Below are 22,746 nucleotides of genomic sequence, written 5' to 3'. Positions count from 1 at the left end.
GTGGTATCAAAGTTTGCTCTCCTTTTCAGCCAGATATTAATCAAGTTACATACTGTCTGAAACAAATGCAGTCATGTATATATAATCAATCCCTAACAGGCCTGGCAAAAAAATGCGTTTCTGTCATATTGCGTACAGGATGCAAATTCTCAAATTAGAACCTATTTGCTCAGAGTTGCTGGCTTTGATATCTAGGCTATTTTTTAACACTTGTACACTTGTGAGCCCTAGGGCAGGCTGGAGTGAGGGCTAGGGTGGAGGTTGGGGGTGCTTCACGAAAATCAACAGGCTCTACAAACTAGTGCTGCTGCATGATTCTCACAATGCGATGCAGTGAGTCTATAGTGGCAAAAGCCAGATACTGACAACAAAGCCAGTCTTCCAGAATAACTCCACAGTCCCTGTCCAAGGACTTCTCTGCAAACTTGATCATCAGCAGCGTCCTTTTGATATCCAGCCAGTTTTGAAGTACAGCATCTCTCCGGGCAGGGTTGGAAGATGTACTTAGAGCGTGGAACAAGTCCTCACGTGGACCCCAAAGCAAACACTGAAGGATTCCCTTGGCTTCTGATATCAGGATCCTCTCTGAAGGGTTGGGATTCAGCAGGCAGCTGGCAAGTTGTTGAAGCCCTTGAGAGTAGAGGGAACGGCAAGGGATCTTGGGGAGATCAGCACGAGTATACTCCTTCTCCTTCAGCTCTGGATTCTCATCAAAGGGATTGGGTAAGTGCAGCATTTCGTAGATGAGGATGCCAGTCTGGAACTCATCACACTTTTTGTACTGTGTTGCAGTGATGATTTCTGGAGCCAGGCGGGACTGATCCCGTAGGACCTCAGGATCCACCATATGACTCTTCTGCTTGGCCTGGGAGAAATTGCTCACTATTAATCTGGCTGGACAAGCAGTGTTGGGACTGGGCTCCATGGACTCAGAGCTCAGAGGGTTGCCTCCTGGTCTGGAATGAACCAGCAGCAGGTTCTCTAACCGCAGATCACAGTGTGTGATATGATAGGGTTTCAGGTGCTCCAGGCCTAAACACAGCTGTAAAAGGAGTAGACAGACCTGCCTCTCATATAAATCTGGGCTTTTTGCATGGCGGGGCACAGATTCTCGCACAAAGTCGGCCACTGTTAAGTATGGGACCTCCCGTGTGATGACCACAACACGGCTGCGTGGCTTGCTGATGGTCCCCTGGTTGCTTGAGCTGTCTTTCTGTGAAGCCTCTGTACTGGAAGGACTGTCTCTGTTCTTTTGCTCAGGCTCTTTCTCCTCTTCTTCCCGCTCTTCATCTTCCACTTCTGGTGCATCGGGATCCTCCCATGGAAGGAGACGAACTGGGACTTCAGCAAGGAAATGGCCACAGTCCTGTTGGATGTTAAAATTGATAGCCAGACTCTGCCGGATAGATAGGCTATGATAATACTGCTGGGATTCCTTAGCTTTGCTCTTACAGATCTGGGGGAAGAAAATAGAACAGACATAATTTAATAATAATTTAAATTTGTAAATTCTGTATTTTTTTTTTAATATATACCTTATTGATAGGTATCCACAGTCCAGCCCTAAACACAAGCACTGAAAAATTTTTTACTGAGCTGACCTTGGCAGACTATCTTAAGGCACATGAACAGTTTCCATTGGACAGTAAGCAACTGCAGACTGATATGTGCAGGCAGCTTTCGCTGCGCCTATATTATTCAATGGAAAATACAGTTCAGGCAGGTTGTGCTTTTAGTCAGAATAGCAGCTGATATATGGTGAATGCACAGTGAAGCTTACTTTACAGGTACTTGTTTATCCACATCATTTTATTCTGTGTTCTTCTCTCAGCTTTGTGTGAAGCTTGAACAAGATAAAAATAATCAATAGCAATAGGAGATGCAAAGAAACATGCATAGAATATTTCAGCATATGATCAAACAATTGCACATGACTGAGTTAGCATGGCATAACAAGTTTCCACCTGCCAGCTGAGTTAAGTGACTGGATGCATGCTCCTTGCCCACTGTAACTGGAAACTGAAATCTATTAGCTGCAGCTGTGTCATGCTAACACATCACATCCGCAGTGAGGGATGTATGTGTGCATGGCAGGGGCTGTTGGCAACCATAGTTGCTCAGATGATGAATGGAAACTCATTAGAATGTCATACCTTAATTGCTTTCAATCATTTGTCAAGATCCTAAGTATATATTTTTATTTTGACATATATAGCTGTATTTAATTTTTGTCCAGAAATACCTCGTTGATACGTACATTATCACCATAATAATTATCCGTATTAATTGTTTGCACTGCCATATCAACTGGCAGCTCCAACCCCCTTACAAGTCACAGCACAACCTCTATTAGGGCCTCTATTCCAAGGCATTCACCGATTAAAATTACAGCCCTACAAAGACTCAAGAGTGTTGACTTTTGCATATTAACCTTAGTTCTACTGACTTCAGTGAGATCATTCAAAGTGTATAAGGTTAAGTGTATGTTTTAATCTTTACAAGGTTAGAGCCCAAGTATTCAGTTGGTATAATGCACCAACAGGTCTCAATGCTCAGAGGAAGAGAAAATAGGAAGACATCTCTCTTCAGATGCCGTTACAGCTTCCCTTCACTCATCTCCGAAAGCCAAGGAAAGCCAGATAACTAAGGTTAGTAAAAAGCAGCACTAATTCTACAGTCACAACCACCAAGGTGCCAGATTTCATACTAGCCCTAAATATAAGCATAAGGTGACTTTTCTCCCCATTTCTTGTTTTTCCCCTTCTCAGGAACTTATGTAGGATAAGTTGTAAACTTACCTTTCACTAAAAAAACCCAACAAAACCAAGAAAAAAAAAAATATCTTTTTTTCATCTTTTACATGCTTATGTGGTTAAGAAACACATAGTTTAATGGGAGATTTAGTCTTTTATGCTTGTTGATTAGAAGAGTACCTTGTCAGTTAATCATATAAAAGTAGACACAAGTAGTAACAGTATTTTGTTTGTCCTCCTGTCTTTGATACTGTATTTCCATACTTCACACGTATTTAAGTTTCCCTGCATATTAATATGCACTATCGCTTAAACTGCCTGTTTATAACTGCCATGCACAAACAAAACAAATTTGAAAAATACTTTTTCTAGTCAGTTTTATTTAAGAGAGGAAAGTCGTAATTTTCTGGAAACGTTGGGAGTTATCTTTGTACAGTGGCTCTTGCAAATTTAAATTTTCAAATGTATTTTATACTGTTAGAGGTGAAGTGAGTTAAAAATAAGTCCCCCATCCTTCTCTCAAGGGTTACAAAAGTTTAAACAAATACAGTATAAATACAGCATTAACCTTTGAATTACATATGAAAAGAAAATGTCAGCTGATTGTTTTGGAGACTGAAGTCCCTGGATTTATTAAGTAATGAATACTGCACAGAAGACAGAAGTAGAAAAGGGTTGTGTAGACCCTACCAGCGTGTATCAAATCTGACTGGGAGAACAGCTATGAAGGAAAACGAGAACAGTTTTGTCTGCTATGTCCTTCAAGTCCATGGCATTTTTCTTGTACAGCCAGCCATGGGGATAATCAATTCCAACTGCAGAAAAGGTTCAGTGTGTTGTAATCCAGCCTTTAGTTTTTTAAAAATACTTAACTGACCTAATCCAAAATATAAACTCATTCTGAGTTTAATTGTAAGGTCAAGATTACTTACTAATAAGAAAAGTGCAAAAAAGCACTTGCCCTGAGCTATTGGACTATATTTCATGTTACCCACAGAGGACTTCTAATGCCACCTGCCAGCTAAAAAAGATATTCTATTAGGAATATATAATCCACAAAGTATTTGCTCTTAAAACAATTAATACTTCTGAGTTTGGAGAATACAAGGCCTTTTTAAACATTTTTGAAAGGGAGGACTTCTCCTTGTCATAGAAAAGAAAGGCAAAGGAATCAACACTTATTGCTAGCCTCTTTTTCCTCTCAAATTTATTACTGGGATTTCAGTTAAAATAATAGAAGATAGCCTTTGCACCTCTCAAAATCAGCTTTGGTTCACTTATTTTAGAAAATATTACCAATCCTAGAATTGTGATAGTACAAAAGCACACTTTCGTAGGCCTCTGTGGATGTGGTAGTGCTTCCTTGTAATTTAGAAAAGACTGGCCATGCACATCTGCTCCAAAAGGCATTCAGCCTTTAGGGCAGAGCACGCTGCCTTTGCACCCGTTCCCTTTTCCTCTGAGCTGGCAGAATTGGCCTGCAAAGCAGATCTGATCTGTATGTTGCCAGCTGCATATTGCCATTCCTAAGAAATGCCTTTCCAACCTACTAAAAACACCCCGTAAGAGAGTCGTCCTCCATCTTCTCCTTTCTCTTTCTTCCTGCTATTCAATCCTAACTCTATTTTACTTCAGATTGAACTGATAGCCCTTCTCCTAGCTGACATTAAAAATTTATTGATTCCCATCCTTTAACATTACACCTTTATACTCAGGAAAATGTAAATTACCCCTCTTCATTGTTTTCTTTTTGAAAATAACCAGCTCTCATTCCTCCTATCTTTGTTCCCAATCCTCTGATTCTTGTTGCTTTTTTTCTGGTTTCTCACGATTTATTACAACTTTCTGAAGAGTGGTACCCTATAATGAATACAGTATGCCAGTTAAGACCTCTCTGGCATCAAGCAGAACAGAGCTTTATAAGTAATGACGTTTTGTCCCTGCCCATGGCAGGGGGGGGTAGAACTAGATGATCTTTAAGGTCCCTTCTAACCTAAACCATTCTATGATTCTATCCTTGTAACTCTTCCCAGGGAGAACAAGTCACATTAACAACTCCATTGTTACTGTGGTTCATGAAAACCTTCAGAGCAGTGTCCGTCTGAATCCATAACAGAGCCAAACTTTCCCCAATGTCAGTTCTTATAAAATATGAGTTTTTGTTTCAGACTCCTCTCTTTATATCAACAAAACAGAAATCAAAGACTAAATAGTATTATGATTGAAATCAATACTAAAATGACTGCATTAATGAAAAGTTTTACAGCCTTATCCTGCAGTTAAAGAACATAACCAATAAAGAAAAAAAACAAGTCTCTAATGCCACAAATGCCCAATAGTGATGGCTTTTGGGCACTTTTACTTCTCGTGTTTAATACAGGGAAGTATCTGGGTACATGAACATGCGTGCAATATCTACAAAGACAAGAGAGCTGAGACCTGATTAGAGATGTATTTTCTGCTTCTTGCTTTTTGTTTACAAACAACATGAAGTGAGACGTTAAAGAGGCAGCGGGGTGATTTAAGGCTGATTAAATTGCTGACTACACAAACGCTAAAATTTGTACACTAGATACTTCGTAAATGACAAGGGGAATGGAAAGCTAGGCTGTCTAGAAGCAGCACCCAAAAACTGGAGTATGAGGACAAATCGGACACCTGTCTGAATTCATAGAACAGTTTCTAAAGCACAGACCTGCAGTAATCTGATATTCCTGTGAGCGTCTGGCTACTCTTCAGATTTTTGCTGTGAAATACAGCTGCATGAGTCCAGAGAAGTCCTGGGGTTTTAGGTTGCAGAGTTCAGATTCTGATTTACCAACATCTCATTAGAATGGGGAAAATGTACTGAAAACAGTGGAGACAAAGTTTTCTTATTGATCTGTTCAAAGACAGTTTATAGAATGCAAATTTTATTTACTGACAAATTTATTGTATTGTTTTATCATTTTCTGAGTTGCAGTTTCTACTCAGAACTCTATTTTATATTACCATGTTGCAACAGAGTAGCGAATGCCACTGTTCAATCGTAATGATGCGCACCCTGGCATTTTGTATTGGAATAACTCTGTTATCACCTAAAACTTATCATCTGACTGACCAAGATTCAAAATTTTCAAAATGGTTTGAGTTATAGTAAGTTATGCATCCAAACTGTATATTTACGTTTAAAAATATTTAGGAAACAAATTGTGAAATTTGATGGCCTCATTAGCAAGTGTTTAAGACTGCTTGTGATGAATTGCCAAAGGAGTGGTTACAGAGCTTCTTTTCTGTTTGTGACAGTTAATGCTATGTCAAAACTGCGAGTAAATATATGGCCCCAGTTTTCTTTGCATGATTTTTAAAGCTTTTGTCTGTTCCAGTCATCTACGCTAAAAAAATATGGAAATTCCGTTGCCTTTTACATATATAGGATGTTGAATTCTCATTTTTGGGCACAGGAAAAGCAAAAGGTGAAAATACTTCGACTAAAACACCAACAGAAAGTAGGATCAATCAGTCATTTACCATTTGCTTTAATGAAACACAATGAGCTGAGCTATGAAGATCTGGTATGTGATAATAGCTGGAAGGAAGGTGTTGATAAGGGCTTGGCAAGCCTTATTTCTAAAGCTGATAAAAGAGCTGGCTGTTCAAAACATGAAGCAATGTTGGTAAAAAGCCCTTCCATATGATGCAAGAACGCAATGAGAAAAAAGGAGAGATACGAGTAGGAAGGAACGGAAAGTTTCCATCTTCCTTTTCACTGGAATGCACTGTCATAATGTATATTTTCTGTAGTGCATCCATATGAACTAAACTTCCATTACGTCTATATATAGGGACGGGACAGGGTTCTTTATATCTTGCCGTTTCAATGCCCTCCCTCCTGAAGAAGCAAGATTTTCATCTTTCAGAGCTTCTAAAAACTGTTCTGCATTAGCTTTTATTTTTCTTTTATGGGTCCAGTAGCCTACTGTGCCATCAGCTGACTTCCACTTTACCAGCAGGGAATCTCATTTCCACTCTGTCCTATGCATTTTACAGGGCGTCAGTGAACTTAAAGTAAGATGAATATTGTGGGAAATGAATTTACAAGTCCTGAAAATGAGAAACACAGAAGATCACAAAGACTGCACCATCTGTGCTACTTTGTTCCACTGCACAGAGGGACAACTGCAAATGAAATTTGTGTAGAATGAAAGCTTGCTAATCCCAAATTGATAGCTTGTTCTTGGCACAATCTTGTTTTCCAAGGAGGCCAGTTTGATCTCTGATTGACCTCATTTTCTTCATTTGGCCTTGGAATAAAGCTTTGACTTTTTAACAATGTGCCAAAATACATAATTCTACGCTGCTGTGACTGAACTCTGAATGGGCTAAAAGTTTAACGTATGTACACAGCTTTATTTTGATCTGAAGCATGATGTTCTGGGATGACCTTTAATAACACTTCTGCCAAGAAGCTCCACTAGAAAACTGAATTACCAAAAAAATACCTTAGCACGCTGTGACAAACTAAACGTAACTAGAAAATAATTGTCAGCTGCAACTAGGAAACTGTAATTCAGACCAATACTGCTTACTTTGGCATTGCTCTACTTTATAGTTGGGACAGGAACCTTATCAGAACTCCAAAGGTTTTACTGCTAGAAGAGCTTCTGCTGCCCTGTAGCAATCAAAGCAATAAATTCTAACTGCTCCTTTTGAGCTGTTTGCACCTTTGCAATTCCTGTCATCCTACCTGAACTGCATTGCAACACATGCCTGTGGCCAGAACACACATGCTGCAGGCCATAACCCTCCTGCTTTTTTATGCCAGTATTGATCCACATGGACTCTGAATCGTGATTTCTATGTGTTCGTTTATGATATCGTACAGGAATTTCCTTGAGAGTTTAATACTGAAAGTGGAAGTAGTTTACGTCACTGACACAGTAATTTTTCTCGTCTAAGTATTATTCATTCTGAGTCATCACTTTTTTTAATAAAAAAGATCCCTGTCATATCACTGCCTTATTCGGTCTGTACAGGGATACTCATCTAGTCCACTTTGTACAAAAAGGTGGTGCTCTCTGCTGCTTTTACTTTAGTGTAACCTTTCCACTACATATTTGGAATTACTGATAAGACTGTGGTTTCAGGGGAATGTTTATCCATATTGTCCCAGATGTACCAACTACTTAGAAGATGGTACTGCAGTTAGCGAAGGAAAAATACCTTGGGGACTGGAATTTTATGGAAAAATTTCTTGTAAGGGAACTTCTATTTTTTCCATTTGGAAAAGTAGTTTTCCGATCATGGCTTATTTATTGTTTTTATTTATAATGTTTCAGTCAAGATAATTTCCATGTGTCTTCCTGCAACTTTTTTGCACAGGATGTTTACTAGGAGATTAGGTGAGAGTGAAGCAACAAGGATAATACAATGCTTTGAAACAACACACCCCGATAAACAATGTTTCCTCTAATATCCACACCAACAGAACAAGTTTTGCTCGTTCTCCACCAAATTATCAGATCATCTTTTGCTGGTAATACCACCAGAATGTAAAGGTGCACTGGTACATTCATCTGCACACAAGGTTCATTCTTCTAAATTTAATTCAGCAGTAGTGAAATGGTTAAAGCTTAATTTTTAACAGTGCTTTTGTAATTCTTCTTTTGGAGATACAATATTAAAACGCAATTTCGAGTTATGCATTAGGACTCTTAACACTGTTTGGGGGTGTTATTGTATTCTACAGAGAGAATAATTAAAAAATGCCATTATCATGTTTTTTCTCAAATCTAATTAAAATCATAGAACTTGAGAAGCATCTGAATTGTTAGCCACTGTTGCTTGGGTAGTTCTACAAAACTCAAGAGCTACATAGATTTACACTGTCCAAAGATTTGGCTCCATATACACTTTCAAAGTGTATTTCTAAGACTTGATAGAAAATAACAGGAAGACTATATTTTGGATTTACTAAGCACACCAGTAATTCTAATTTCCCTTTTTTTGCCATCCTGTTTGGGGGACAAGGGATTTAAAATGGGAGGGATACATAGCTTATTTGTTGGAGGTAGATGATTATGTAATTTGGCTTACACAAAAAATACTTACAAAAAAATACTTATACAAAACCTGGTATATTTATTGAAGCTAAATTCCCCAAATCTCTGCATAATGTAAGAGCAATCTGTTGTTATGAGACTTTGCACAAATCTGACCCTGGACTGATAACTTCTAAGTCAAAAGTCAGCTTGGGGCAGATGTTAAGACAAAGTTGAAATTTACTATAAATAATTGTAGGGGGAAAGAAATCTAGTAATCACAAGTTAAAGAATGCTATATAATTCAACATATTAGCATGAAGAATGCAGTAATAAAAACATGCCCCAGAGAAACACACAACTGAAGAGAACCCAACTTAGCTGAATGCGTAATACTTCAGATACGTGAAAGAGAAAATGAAAAGACAGTAGTAGTCCTGTGTGCTGGTCCAGCTTGGCTTATAAAGAAATCAGAGAATATGTGTAGTGAGAGTTTCAAGAGTAACTTTTCCTCTCATTGTAACAGCACAACAGCTCAAGAATTTTGTGGATACTTCACTCACTCTCGAGACCATCACACCTATTATGCTGCAATAACTTTTGTTACTCTGAGAACTACTTTTAAGACATCTGAATTATGAGAGGAAAAAAAAAAGCACATATTTGACCATGCTACATAGTTGTTCTTTCTTCTCACTGGCTTTGTACAAGAGAAACCTATTTAGGAGGACAGTAGGTAAGAAAACAACTACATAGGTCTTGCCTGTCTGGGAATAGTTTAAGGCCACATCCATACTGTGCAAATACAAATGACATTAGTGATAACCCAAATCTGCCTATATAGAAAAACACCACTTTGGGTCCTAGAAGCAACCATTTTTGCATCATTGTATTAAAACCAAAAAGCCTCAAACTGAGTAAAGCCAGACTGTTGATTCTGCAACCAGAGTAGATTGCCAGATATATTCATGGTCCGGTTCTCGGCTGTTTTGTACCACTGGACGTGGCATCCACAAGACATCCATATTTCATTTCACATCTTTTCAAAAAGAGGTCCTTGATAACTAAAGAAATATAAATGCTTATACCCACAAATCTGCCTTAAAGAGATGCCTTTTCAAGATTCAGACGAACATACCAGTTGCACCAATCTTACCTTGGAGGATTAGGAATAACGATAGGAGGAATGAGAGCTTGTTATTTTCAAAAAGAAAACAATGAAGAGGGGAAGTTTACCTTTTATTTTTTTATATCTTTCTTGTAAACAATCATGCAGGAGTGGCAACAACATTTTGTTACTGTAAAGCACCACCCTTCTGAGAAAGTCAACTTGCTCTATAAGGAATAATTGATTAGGCCTCATACGCCTGTGTTCAGTAATAAATGTTTTATCTGTTTCAACAAGGAGGAGTCAGAAGTTCAATGATTTGCTCAAGGTCACACAGGAAGCCTGACAGAGCTATGAGTCTCAGCTGTCTTTCTCACTATCATCCTACCAGATAAGCATTGAGAACTGTAGAGATACAGCATTCAGAAAGAATTAGCTATATAAAAGTCTGTAAAGTAACATCTAGTGAGATAGCTGTCAACCATTCATTAATGTATTAGCAGTAAATCTAGTAAATCTCGTTTCTTTTATGGGTTAGCTGGAGAATAAACTAGACACAAATCAATTGTTTAGTAAAAGGCCACAAAACAAACACTAACAAGTTCAACTTTTTTTTTAAGTATAGCTTATAAGGCAAGAGGGATGGCTAGACAGTTTTGAAAGGCTGGTAATGAACGCTGGTGAAAATATAAGGACTTGTACGGGAACATAAAGATACATTAGTCTAGAATTTACACTTAAAATTACATGGCTCTGAACACAGAAAACTTTGAAATCTTTCCTAACTAAGAGCAATGATTTAGTATCATCTGCATGCAGATGAACCTAAGGATTTTGTTATCCCAAGTTTCCAAAAAACCGCTGACCCTTGTTAAAATAATACATCTTTTTCTTCAGTATTTCATTAAGCAATGACCATGGTATAGACTGAGTTGCTTTAATAATTTCAGAGCTGCAGTAGAAACAGATGAAATTTAAACAGCAGATACCCATGCCACACGAGGTTCTTGATAGAAAGAAGAGCCTGTATCTTGGGAATCTTACTTTTCACACAGTGCTGCTGCACTGACATTTGTAGGACCTACACACCCAACACTACTGGGTGTGTTGCAGATTATAGTTATTGCTGTTAGATTTTGTCACTGAAGTCCAGGGTTACCAGTTCTCAAGCCCCTCTTACCTTGACTGCGTAATTGTTGAGAGGATCTTTTGCATAAGAAGCTGGGTAGTAGACTGCATCCCCTGCCTCGCAGCATGGCTTGTCACTGGTTAGCCTGAAATCCGACCAGCTGTCCACCCCGAAGCGCAACTGGTCTTTTTGTCCAGCCATGAACAAGTCTTCACATTTAAGTGCCAGCTTCTTCAGTGAATCAGCGTGAAGGCTTCGGATTTTACCTACCACCTCTTCTCGGTTTTCAATTCCTCGATAAAGTGCTTGCCTTTGTGGCTTCTGGACACCTTTGCCCTGCTTAGTCTGCAAGATGCGTCTCCCTGTTAGAGACTCCATGCTATTGGAACACCGGTCCTTAATACTGATAGTGGTTAGGCTGGAAACACTGTTAGTTGCTGAGGTGGTTGCCCTTAGTTTTTCTGTAGGCCTGTCCAAGGAATCCCCTGACTCGTTGTCCAGTACCTTAAGCTCCAGGCTGACTGAAGAGCAGGCGCTGCTTGCTTCCCAGTTGGTGTCAATGTCATAGGTGGGATTGGCCACAATGCACAAGTTGTTCTCCAGAGCCTGCTTCTGGAGCTCTCTGGGAGTCGGCTCTGTGTTAGCTCTCAAAATTGTTTTCTTTGGCAGTGGAGGTGGTGTTGGCTGCAAGTTGTTCATTGTCTCCTGATCTAGTAGTCCTCCAAAGGCAATGGCATCATCCAAAGCTCCCTTGGGTTGCCTTGGCTGTTTCGGAGGTATCATGGCTGCTCTAGACTGTCCTGTGTAATAAGAACATAATAGTAATAGAAAATTAAAATACTTTGCATCTGCTGCTCATATTTGCACTCTATAAGGAAGTTCAAGGCAAGAGGAAAAAAAAAAAGATGACTAGGACCCTCCCAATATTTGAAGAAAATCTAAATACATAGCTGAAAAGATAAATTAATCAGAAAGCAAAATGACCAAATCAGCATCACATACATTGTCACATACAGCCAGTCTTTGTTTGACCTTGACCTATATATTAAAATCAGTTTCAGTGCTAGCAATGCTGGCATTTTACATCACATGGGATTAATGACAAAAAGTGCAAGCGAAAACCAAATGTCAGTTTTGGCACTATGGCCAAATTCCAGTTTCAGTAATTATACCCGGCCTCCTGTAACTCCTTCTGCAGTCAATCGACTACAATATTATTTCTTACTTCCTATTCAAATGTGCTAAAACTATGGGTGAATGCTGTTACATGGCTTTGTGTACTATTTCTTTGAGAGGTGCATTTCTCTGGCAGGCGAGGTGATCTTTTTTAATACATCCTCGTGATAGTCTGTAAAGCACTTGGGATCACTTGGATTTGAAATGTGCTAAAGAAGCTGAAAGCATTATTTCAGAATGTAAACCAGAAAACTTCAGACACAAATGATGTAATTTAGATACTTCAGTGGTCACATCAGAAAGTCAGGATTCCCCTAGCAGACTCACGAGGTGAAAACAAGGAAGTTAAGCGTACTTTCACTCAAGTTGACAAGTGTGTTGCCACTGCTTTCAATGAGAGTAGGATCATATTTTGAGATTACAAAAACAGAAATATTTTTTACCCTACAATTTAAAACTCACATCACCTCCTCCCTAACCATAACTTTCTCTAATACATTTCCCTTAACTCACTTGCCATGGGTACCTTTGTTGGCAATATTAAGTTCATAGAAAACCTGACCTAGATTCAGTCAAGAGCTTCCAAGTGGCTGGTTACACACACAAAAGCATGGGATTTCCACTGACAGATTCATTCAAACATTTGCGTGCTTCTAGGGAAAATAAACTTCCTGTCATGTGTTTTGGATGGCTTTTAGAGATGAGGTTATATATGTTTTATAACTGCCAGAGTCCTTGGAAATAAAGAATAAATAATTGACAATACTACAGGAGAGAAGAAAAAAAAAATCAGACAATACAAATGACCAACTTGCTGCTTTGGGAGAATTAAACAGTTGTTACTTGTATCAAAATGAGATTTTTCCACTCTTAATAAATCAACTGCTCTTTTGAGAGAAATTATTTTATAAAGTTTTCTACTACTCCTGTGAGGTTCATGGACTACCATGGTAAGGTAAGAAGCCAATTTTTACAGTTGCAACACAGCAGACATGAAATGGATGCTCTGTGTAACTGCACCTGAGCATCTTTCTAATAAGGGAACAGCAACTAGAAAGACACTACGACTAGTTGATTATTTGTAATATGTGGTGAATCCTTGTCAAGAGAGGACTGAACTGGAATGCTGAACCAAACGGGGGGGATCACAGATTCATGTTTAAATTACATTATTTTTGTCCCTAATTAATAATAAATGACTTCGCAGTCTATGAAAAGAAAAAAGATCCTCCTGGCCAGGATACACAAAAACCTGGAATGCTGGGTTAGAATGCTGAAGAGGACTTCCTAATTTCAGAAGATCAGAGGGGACTGTATTTTTTTTTTTGTATGTATCCACAAACAGAATAGCCTTGGCTCTTGAATTCTTAACAATCATTCTGTTTTCAGTCGTTCCCAGGAGATAACCTCCCAATGAAAGCTATATCTCTATCTTTTGTTTAAGCTCAAGAAACCCTCAGAAGAGTCTTATGGATTTTATGGTAAGCCTGGATATACCAGTGTTTAAAAAACTGAATTTTGAGCAGGAAATTTTATTAGCTTTGTACACGCCTGATCATCAGGGAAGATTGAATAGGACTACTCCCCTAGGTCATCACTTTTTAGCTCCCACAAAATAAAAATGTTCAAAGGCCAGAAATATTGGAGAATCTCTCAAATAATTGTCGAGGTTGCTTAAAAAAATTTAAAACTCAGGGGACCCTCTACTGCTCTTTTCTGATCTTGGTATTGCAGTGAGCGTGCTCTACACTAGCAGCTCTTCCTCTCAACCATTTGATATGCTGCAGCATACAACACTGGTGCCAGATGAGCAGTACAGGAACTCTGTCAGAAAGGTACCTTTTGCAGAGATGAAGAGTGGCATGATTCAGGCTCAAAAGCTGAACTGATGTCTGCATGCCAGACACACGCATCCAAATACCAGTCTGCTTAATTCTGAGACAAATTCATTTCTACTTCATAACCAATTTTCTGACTCATCCAAACATGTGTCCTCTTCCACAATTGCTTACTCTTACAAAATCTGTGACCTATGTACTTCTCCCCCGGCAACATTCTGTGTTAAAGATCACTTGCCTATTTTCTCATTCTTACCCTCTTCCCCATTATGCTAAAATAGCCTAAGTGCTGGGGTTTTGAGAAAGGCTACTATTTCAAGGGGCAGTTTCCTAATTCGTGTTGCTTGTGTGACTTGCTAATCAAGGACTGCACAGATGCTAGAGGGAAACAGCAAGAAAACACATTGGAGCAAGATGGACATCTCAAGCAGTAGCAGGAGAAGCCCTCTCCAAGAAAGGTAAGATTTATAACAGCGTTTCTTCTTTCTCTTACTTCCTGTCTGCTTTAATGGCCCTGTCCTCCACAAGCAATTCATACAGAAGAGTGTTGCGACTGCAACCAGTGACTTTTGCTAGTTGTTGCTTTTGCATAGCTATTGGAACCATGACTTCGAAACATAATTGAAGAAGGTTTTCATAACTAGAAGTTGTCTTTGCAGATGACAAAGGGGGGGCAGGATCTGGAGAACTGCATGTAGAAGTCATTATATAGTTACTTTGTCAGGTATTCTCAGCTGAGGAAAATGAGTTTGTAAAACGTCATGTTACAGTATTGTTTCTCCCCACAAGAACAAATTTTCCATATTGACATCTATCCATCTCTATTACGTGTTTGAAAAGCTTCACATCTGGACTGTTTTTATGCTGAGTACATTTCCTTTGTGCCCATTGGGCCAGTCTTTCCAGCGCAGCTCCCCAAGCATGGCGTGATACTGCATGTCCCGCATTTTTTAAAATTCATTGTCAGGAAAGAAAAAAGTTGTCCTAAATTTTGTCCTTGTCAAAGACACAAGAATGTTCTTTTGTATAGAAGTACTGGCAGAGCGTTTGCTTCTTTTTCTTGCCCATCATTTCCTTCTCCCCTTGCATGCTTAAAACCCATCATTTGCTTACCTACTGCACAGACTCTACAACATTATAAGGTTCAGCCTGAGCTACACTCTTCGGAGGCAAATGAAAAGAAGGAACAGGCACAATACTAGGCTACCACTTACAGAGATCTTTGAAGTGGCTTTCAGACTGTTCAAAGATAGGAAAAAAAATTAACTCTTTATAGACAGCAGCTCTCTAGAGAGCTTTAAGTAATTCTACTCTTCACTAACATTTTCCATTATAGAATCTCACTACACTATTTAAATATTAATACTTAGGTAATCTAGACACCATGCAGGGGTCTGAAACTCTAAATCAGCCCTAAAAAAAGAATTTGAATTTTATTTATCCAGGTAACTAATTTATCATCACACTTTGCATTGCAACCTGTTTATGTTAGTTCACACAGCTATCAAATCTGACACACTGAGCTCAGGTTTAATTCAAATTTATATTCCATAAGCATGTTTTTCATAGAATAATGACATGCATAATTATTTTTCAGATTTCTTGATAGTCCATGTATCTTTCTTTTTTGCTTAGACCAGATCAGCAGTATACATTGTCAAGAAATTTCAGAACTGTGAAGGAAAATGCTTCTTTAATTGGAAAAACAGCTAATGGTGAAATAGGCAGGCCAAGTGGGTGACATGCTGCATGCTTCCATCCTTTCCTGAATGGAACTATTCCCGAGACGTATATTACCCTACAATACATAACTCTACAATATTGCCCTGTAATACATAATGTTAGTCCAATACACAAATGACATCAGGTTTCTTCTGTACTTTCTCCAAACTCATTTTACTCTTGACATGGTAATCTATAGTACATTCTCCTTTACTCTTGTACTTGTTTTTTTGATTATATGCCATTACCATCTCTCATCCAAGGATAACGTCCCTTGTGGGAAGATGCGAATTAGAAAATGAAGCTGAAAAAAATACTCTGGTATTCACAGTAGTAACTAGGCTATTGCCACGATCATTAACTCTTCTCAGTTTTAGTGATCACTGTAGTACTCCTTAATCCCTAATCCCCTAGTGCAGGGATTTAGATGAATGAACAGGACACAGAGGGCTAAAATGGCCAAAATTACTCTCACCTCTGCCATTCAACAACTTATCACATCAGTTTGATTAAAAAAACATGTTTTGCATTGCCAAGAACAGTAAAAATTAATAATCGTGTATGTACAACATGGGTAACCAAATCTTCCAAGACCACATCTATCAAAACCCCAACAGAACTAAAAATCAAAAAAACTGTGCACTCTCTACAGCGGAGACCAGCAAGAAAGAGGAATTTCAAGTGGCTCTTACGTGTCTGCAGGAAACCCACTGTAAGACAGTGGTGAGCTGACCACACAGCTGGATCTTGGAGTGGTCCAACAGCATTGGCTTTGGCAGCCCCTGCTGACCGGTTTCTCCCCCAGCCAGGAATGGAGTCAGATGTCCCAGTAATTCTCATATCAGTACATCCCATTTCACGTTACAAAGTCCATTTATAAAGGCCGATTAAAGTATTCACTAAGTAAAATCCACAGGTTGGCCACCTCCACCGTACAAATTCCCCTTTTCTACCCTTGTCCTAGTACTTTTTATCCCCCTTATACTTGGATATTGATCATTCTTTGCAATCTGCATTTTTATTGTAATATAGAGCCTGGAAAAGATTTCTCTGTATAGGTAGCAGATCAGTTATACTGATCTTTAATACCAGTACAAAATCCGTCACGCCTTAATAAATTCTTACCCTGACTGATAAAAATAACCAAACCATCAAAAACGCCACAAGTGCATAGAAATATCTTCCAGCCACTGCAAATGCAACAAGGATGCTTCACAGCCCCAATTCCAACAAATGCAGTAGGTGTGTAACACCATTCTAAAAAATTATTCGGTACACAGATTTACAGGAACATAAATAGATTAAATAAATAGAACACTTATTAGATAAAAAAATCTTACCAGAATGATAATATATATAACGGAAAGGAAAGCTAACATTTGTTAAGTGACATTCATGATGCACGTTCAGTTTCTCGCCAATAGTTTGAGACTGTGCACAGAACTATGATAAGATGGGCTGCAGTTACTAGATAAATAAGAGCTTCAAATGCAAGAGCTTGTCTGCCTCGGTGGCTTGTCAGGTCTTGCTGTCTGCCCTCCATTACACCATGTTAAAGATACTACCTGTACTAATTATATATTAGTACAAAATGCATCAGACTGATACTATAATCACTGTCTGTCACTGAACTGTCAGTTTTAGTCAACAATGATTTCATTACCTTATTCTTATCCTGGCTAAAGCAACTGCCCTGGTCTAACTTACTGACTGAGGCAATATAATCCATGGCAGGTACTGTGATTTGGAATTTTTTTCCAATGTCAGCAATTATAAACCCTAGAAACTTAGCCTCCTTTTTTCACCTTTTGTTTAGGTGTAAGGAGAAAAATTGCTGATAATAAAATAACCTGTTCTTTTTTAAATGATACAAATACTATCCCGAGTACATTGAGAATATCTTTGCTTACAGCAATGCAAATTTAGTTGAGTCAATTTCTCCAACAAATTCAGACACAGATAGAAAAATATAAAGATTTGTAAAGGAACAGATTTTAATCATCTAGTCTCTATTGTCTTTCTCATCATAAGCTATAGGGCTTACCTGAATTAACTTCTGTTAGAATAAGGGCACACCTTAAAAAAAGAAACATCCAGGCCCTAACTTACACATCTGAACATTTGTTTCTGCATCCAGATTCAACTGGCAGCCACTGGATTTGGTTAAATCTGTTGATTGTTGATACCAAAGGTATCCCTCATCATAGTTCTGCACGCCACATGAGCATCCACACCATGATCAAGCCAGACTCAATACTAGGCATTTTCCAAGCATTTCTTTAGAGTCTGTACATTTTTTTTTAAAATGTTCTTTTTAAACTGTTGGCACCAGGGCTTGACTGTGACCATGGCAGTTGCAGGGTAAAAATGACATATACATAGCTTCTCTACTCCTATTGAAGGTTCCTCCTGTTTATACCCCCAGGAACATACTGGGCTCTTAGGATAAAAGGATAAAAACCATCATCATGGTGGGACCTCATGTTTCCTAAAAGCCTCAAGTCTTCTATGTTGTATCTGAGTCCCAGAGGAGAACCCTCTATCTTGTAAGGCTCCCCTGCTTTTTTTTTTTTTTGAATTCCTAGATGTATGATTTTACATGTTCAATGAAGTTGCAGATACAGCCCATATTTTATACATGAGCTATTGTCAAATTTTGCATCTGCAATTTGTTTCGTGACAAATAATTGCTGGCACACTTGCAGTTTTTCCAGGCAGGACTGTAAACTGATGATGAGACAACTACTGTGGAAGCAGGGGAAGGCCAAAACCAAATATACTTGAGGGCAGTACCTGATATAAACTACTACCTGATGGCAGATGAAAATTTACCAAAGCTTGCCATTATTTCTGTTCATAAAATTTCATGCGACATCACAACTGAAGATTAGACATTTATTAAAGTAACAACATAATATTATCTCCTTTTCAATAAAAAATATAGAATTATGAATAAGATTAGTATTTAGAAAGTGAATATTGTGCATTATGCTGCAAATTGAGATGCTCGCATGATATATTTTACAAACTACAAACCGTAGTATGTAGCTATAAAAAGGTAACTTAGAAACAATTGCAGTGGAAGCAAGAGTCAAATGTGATGTAACTTCTTGTATTATCCTTTCTTTCAGTTACACACGCCAGTATTTGTTAATTCTACAACATATGTGATTTTTCTGCTTAGGTGATGTAAGATGTGAAAACAAGGAGGAATTATTCTATATCCCTACCTAGTAATCTCTTGATAGCTATCTGAATTAGAAAGTGAGGTTGCTTGATTAAACCAGAAAAAAGTTTGAACGGCAGCCAGAGAATTCAGTGCCATTTAGGGTAGCATTGCTTTTAACAACAAGAAGCAAGCTTGCCAAGCCAAGCCTAAAAGTTATTTTAACTCTTTCATACCTAAAATTTACTTTGGTGACAGTGAATCTGACAGTGACCCGAGGATGAGGAGAAGATTTTTAATAAAATGCTAAGGGGTTCAGTTTTAGACGGTTTTATGAAGGAGCATTCACACACAGGAACACTGACAAAAATGAGGACTGATGGAAGCGATCACAGAATGACAGAAGCGTTTAGATTGGAAGGGACCTCTTGAGATGGTCAAGGCCAACCTTCCCTGCTCAGGCAGGGTGAGCTGGACCACATCCAGTCAGGTTTTGGGTATCTCCACAGATGGAGACTGTGCAACTTCTCTAGGCAACCTTGTGTTTAATGGTATTTTATTACATTTCCTGTAAGTTTACTACTCTCGTTTGTGACATGCTGTGGGAAGGACAGAGATCTAGGAATAGAAGCACATCTAACTCTGTACAATGAAGCAGTTGCCATCAGGTGTAACATCTTTCATAAGAAAATTGAGCTAAATTGAGTAAAGATTTAAGCAGAAAATTCACCATATCATTACTTTGGCTATGAAATGCAAGTAATCTCTGGACTGTATGAGCACTCTGGCTAAAAAATAGCAATCTCACCATGAGGAATAAGTGATACTTCATACAATAAATGATACCTTAAGCTTGATCCTTTTATATGTCAGTCTAGGTAGGAACACAGGCTAACCATGCTATAAATACTTCTGATGTAGCTAGGTCTACTGCCTGGATTCTCTCTCTAATGCAGCTGTTTCCTAAATACAGAAAATATATAGATACAGATATATATGTATATCTGAATGAATTGGAAAAAATTATTAGATCTTTACATAATTCACCATAAAAATATAAATTTTAGTTTTCGTCCTTGAAGTTACAATTTCTTGGTAGATATTAGTATCACTCTTGGGCAGGATATTTTTCTTCTGTATGCTTTATAAACAATACCTAATTAATGTTTAATTAGCAGAACACACTAATAAGCTTGCAACTAATTAACATTTAAGCAAAAAAAGGCAACAATATCACTAAATGTCTAAGGAATGTATGTAGCAGAGGGGTTAAAATTTCGTCCTTGATCCCTCAAACCTTTGTGGACATGCCAAAGCCCCTGTGATTGTGAGCCATTTCAATGCAGTCACTTTACTCTTGTCCAAATGCTTAATGAGTTGGGTTGCTTACAGGATTGGAGTGTTCCCTAAAAACATGTATTCAGATATTCTTGAACATAAATTTAGAAAATCTGGCTGTAGGTATTCCTAAATTTGCAGTACTTCAAGTCCAAATGCTTTAGCAAATTAGGCTAATATTGATACTGTATATTGGGAGATGTTTATTTGTCTTGCTCACTTATCCTCCAGAGAAGCCCTTCATACATGTATCTTTTTAATATGAGTCCGGAATTCAGTGATAGTTGAATAGACTGTGCAGTACCTTCAGGACATTCATATCTTAGACTTTTCTGGAAGAGCAGAAGTAAACTGTCAGACTAGGGTGAGAAAGGTTTTAGTCAAAAAAGATGACTACAAATATTTTAGCTGTTAGTGATGCACTAAAATAAAACGTCCTAGCTTTTGTTGAAGTTTGGTAAAATATTGAAATCTACTTATTGTTTCTAAAAAAAAAATCAGGTAATTTGCTCTGTGATTTAAGCCTCTGATAAAAACTCCTCTAAATAGATAAAACAATGTGTCTTTTAAAACTGTTTGAGATGTTTATCACTAAGGGCAATTTTAGTTTTAAAATAATACAAAATAAATCCTTTGAATTTGTTGAATCTTCACTTTCTTAGCTCTGTATCTCAGAATGAGACAACATACTTGTATTTTCTATGAATTAATATTAAACAGTTTGTCTTTAAAAACTAACCTTATGAAAGTGTATCAAGCTGTTCAGAAGACAGGGTTCTTCACAGCCTGGAAAGGATCCAAAATCTGATCCAATTTAAATTTTCCTCTACTAGAATATACTTACCTAAATTACTGTATGTAGCACTGCAAGGATTCAAGTCAGGAAAATTTGAAGCTTCTTCCTTTTCTTCCTCCGCTTGTGGGACGCGGACAGACGATACTGGTATGACTGAGGCACTGCCGCCATTGTCCTGCTTCACAAACACCGCTCGAGGAACACGAGGGGATAAATCCTCCAGTGTCGTATCATCGGGCACTTGACTGAAACAAACAAAATAAAATCACCTGGAGACCAAAGCTACTAGATCCTACCAGCAAAATACCAGATTAGGCATTAAATATCTTCAGGAAAGGGAATGAACTTGTAAAGAAATAAGCCCCTTTCACCCTCCGGTTTTTAAGAACGACTGCCTTACAATATTTATTTTCCTTAATAAGAAGAAACAACTTCTGACTGAAATAGTAACATGTAGTAGTTCATGCCTTTCATACAAAAGGGTCGTAAAGTGTTTTACAGCTGACTACAATCAACATATGTACATGTACATATGGAGGCGTGATTCTGCAGAAAACATGTAGGACTCATAGGACAGCAACAGAGTTTAAGGTGCTTTTTACCAATCAGAATAATTTTGCTTTAATCAAAGATACCAAGATATAGCAAAGGGGCTGTTAAGTCTTGATAAATGCATACAACTTTAATGATACATTTTCATATACTGGTACGATTTTGGGAACTGACACTTTGGGAAACAGAACAGTAGCTCATCTAAGCCAGTAATGTATTTCCCATATAACGTTATCCAGGATTAAAATCCGTCTGCATTAGGCCAATTGCAAAAGGCCGTGAAAACATTCCTCTGTGCTTGCTCTTAGCTATGAAGTTTTAATCCAACTGTGATAACTTATAGGATGCAACTGTGAAAATCATGGATTCAGTCAGTTTCCATGGATATATTTATTGCAGTATGATTTAAAAATGATATATTAAAAACATTCAGGTTTATTTAAAAAACCCCAATCCTATTGAAAACTTACCAGCAATTATCAATAATATGCCACATAAAACATGTCAGAGCAAAAAATATTTTTGTGCCTTTGTCACTCACAGAGACAAATACTCATTATAGGCCAAATCTCAAGAGTGTATGACCTATTCACTAGTTCTCATCATTACAGCCTTATCAAAGAGAACAGCAAGAATTTTAAGTACTTGTGACTTCCATAAGGGATAGGAGTAACGTACTTCCTTCAAAAGATGATCACCACATCATTTATCTGTACAGATATTTAATTTTTGTGGTAAGGAGTTAGAACTTAATATACCTTCTGATGAACAGAAACAGAAATTATGCATTTTTAAATAGGCAGAGCAGCTGAGTTTCTGTAATACAAATTCCTTATAGTAGAGAGATTATATCCTCAAAGAGCTAACATAAATTATAGGCATATATCTCTCTATGCCAAAGCCAAAATACTGAAAATCACGATACACAATCTTCTAGCAATCCCAGACTGCAAAGGTTAAAACATGCCAATACTTTGCATAACACAAGACCCCATGTACGGTGCAGCGCGCACATGCTGTTTCTACTCAGACTCATGAATTTTAACTGCAGGCCGATACAAACAAAACTCATTAGAACTTGTTAGTAAAAGAGAAAAAATGGCATAAGTTCAAAAAGATGTAATCTTTAATCAGCATAAAACGTTTTG

At 37.9% G+C, this 22,746-nt stretch overlaps 1 protein-coding gene across 1 annotated transcript in view; it reads right to left on the bottom strand.

The window, feature by feature from the left end:
* Window positions 1–298: 298 nt before the first annotated feature.
* PEAK1 (pseudopodium-enriched atypical kinase 1) overlaps window positions 299–22,746 on the bottom strand; it is a 34,406-nt gene continuing 11,958 nt past the window's right edge. Inside the window, exons 2-4 of the mRNA XM_009886673.1 lie at window positions 21,095–21,291; window positions 11,062–11,810; window positions 299–1,456 (exon numbers count right to left, since the gene is read on the bottom strand). Coding sequence (XP_009884975.1) covers window positions 299–1,456; window positions 11,062–11,810; window positions 21,095–21,291 — 2,104 coding nt within the window. The remainder of the gene's footprint in view (window positions 1,457–11,061; window positions 11,811–21,094; window positions 21,292–22,746) is intronic.

Source organism: Charadrius vociferus, unplaced genomic scaffold (genome assembly GCF_000708025.1).
Source record: "Charadrius vociferus isolate BGI_N301 unplaced genomic scaffold, ASM70802v2 scaffold356, whole genome shotgun sequence".
Taxonomy (NCBI): Eukaryota; Metazoa; Chordata; class Aves; order Charadriiformes; family Charadriidae; genus Charadrius; species Charadrius vociferus.
Note: the sequence above shows the minus strand (reverse complement) of the source record. Positions and strands in the feature narration are given on the sequence as shown.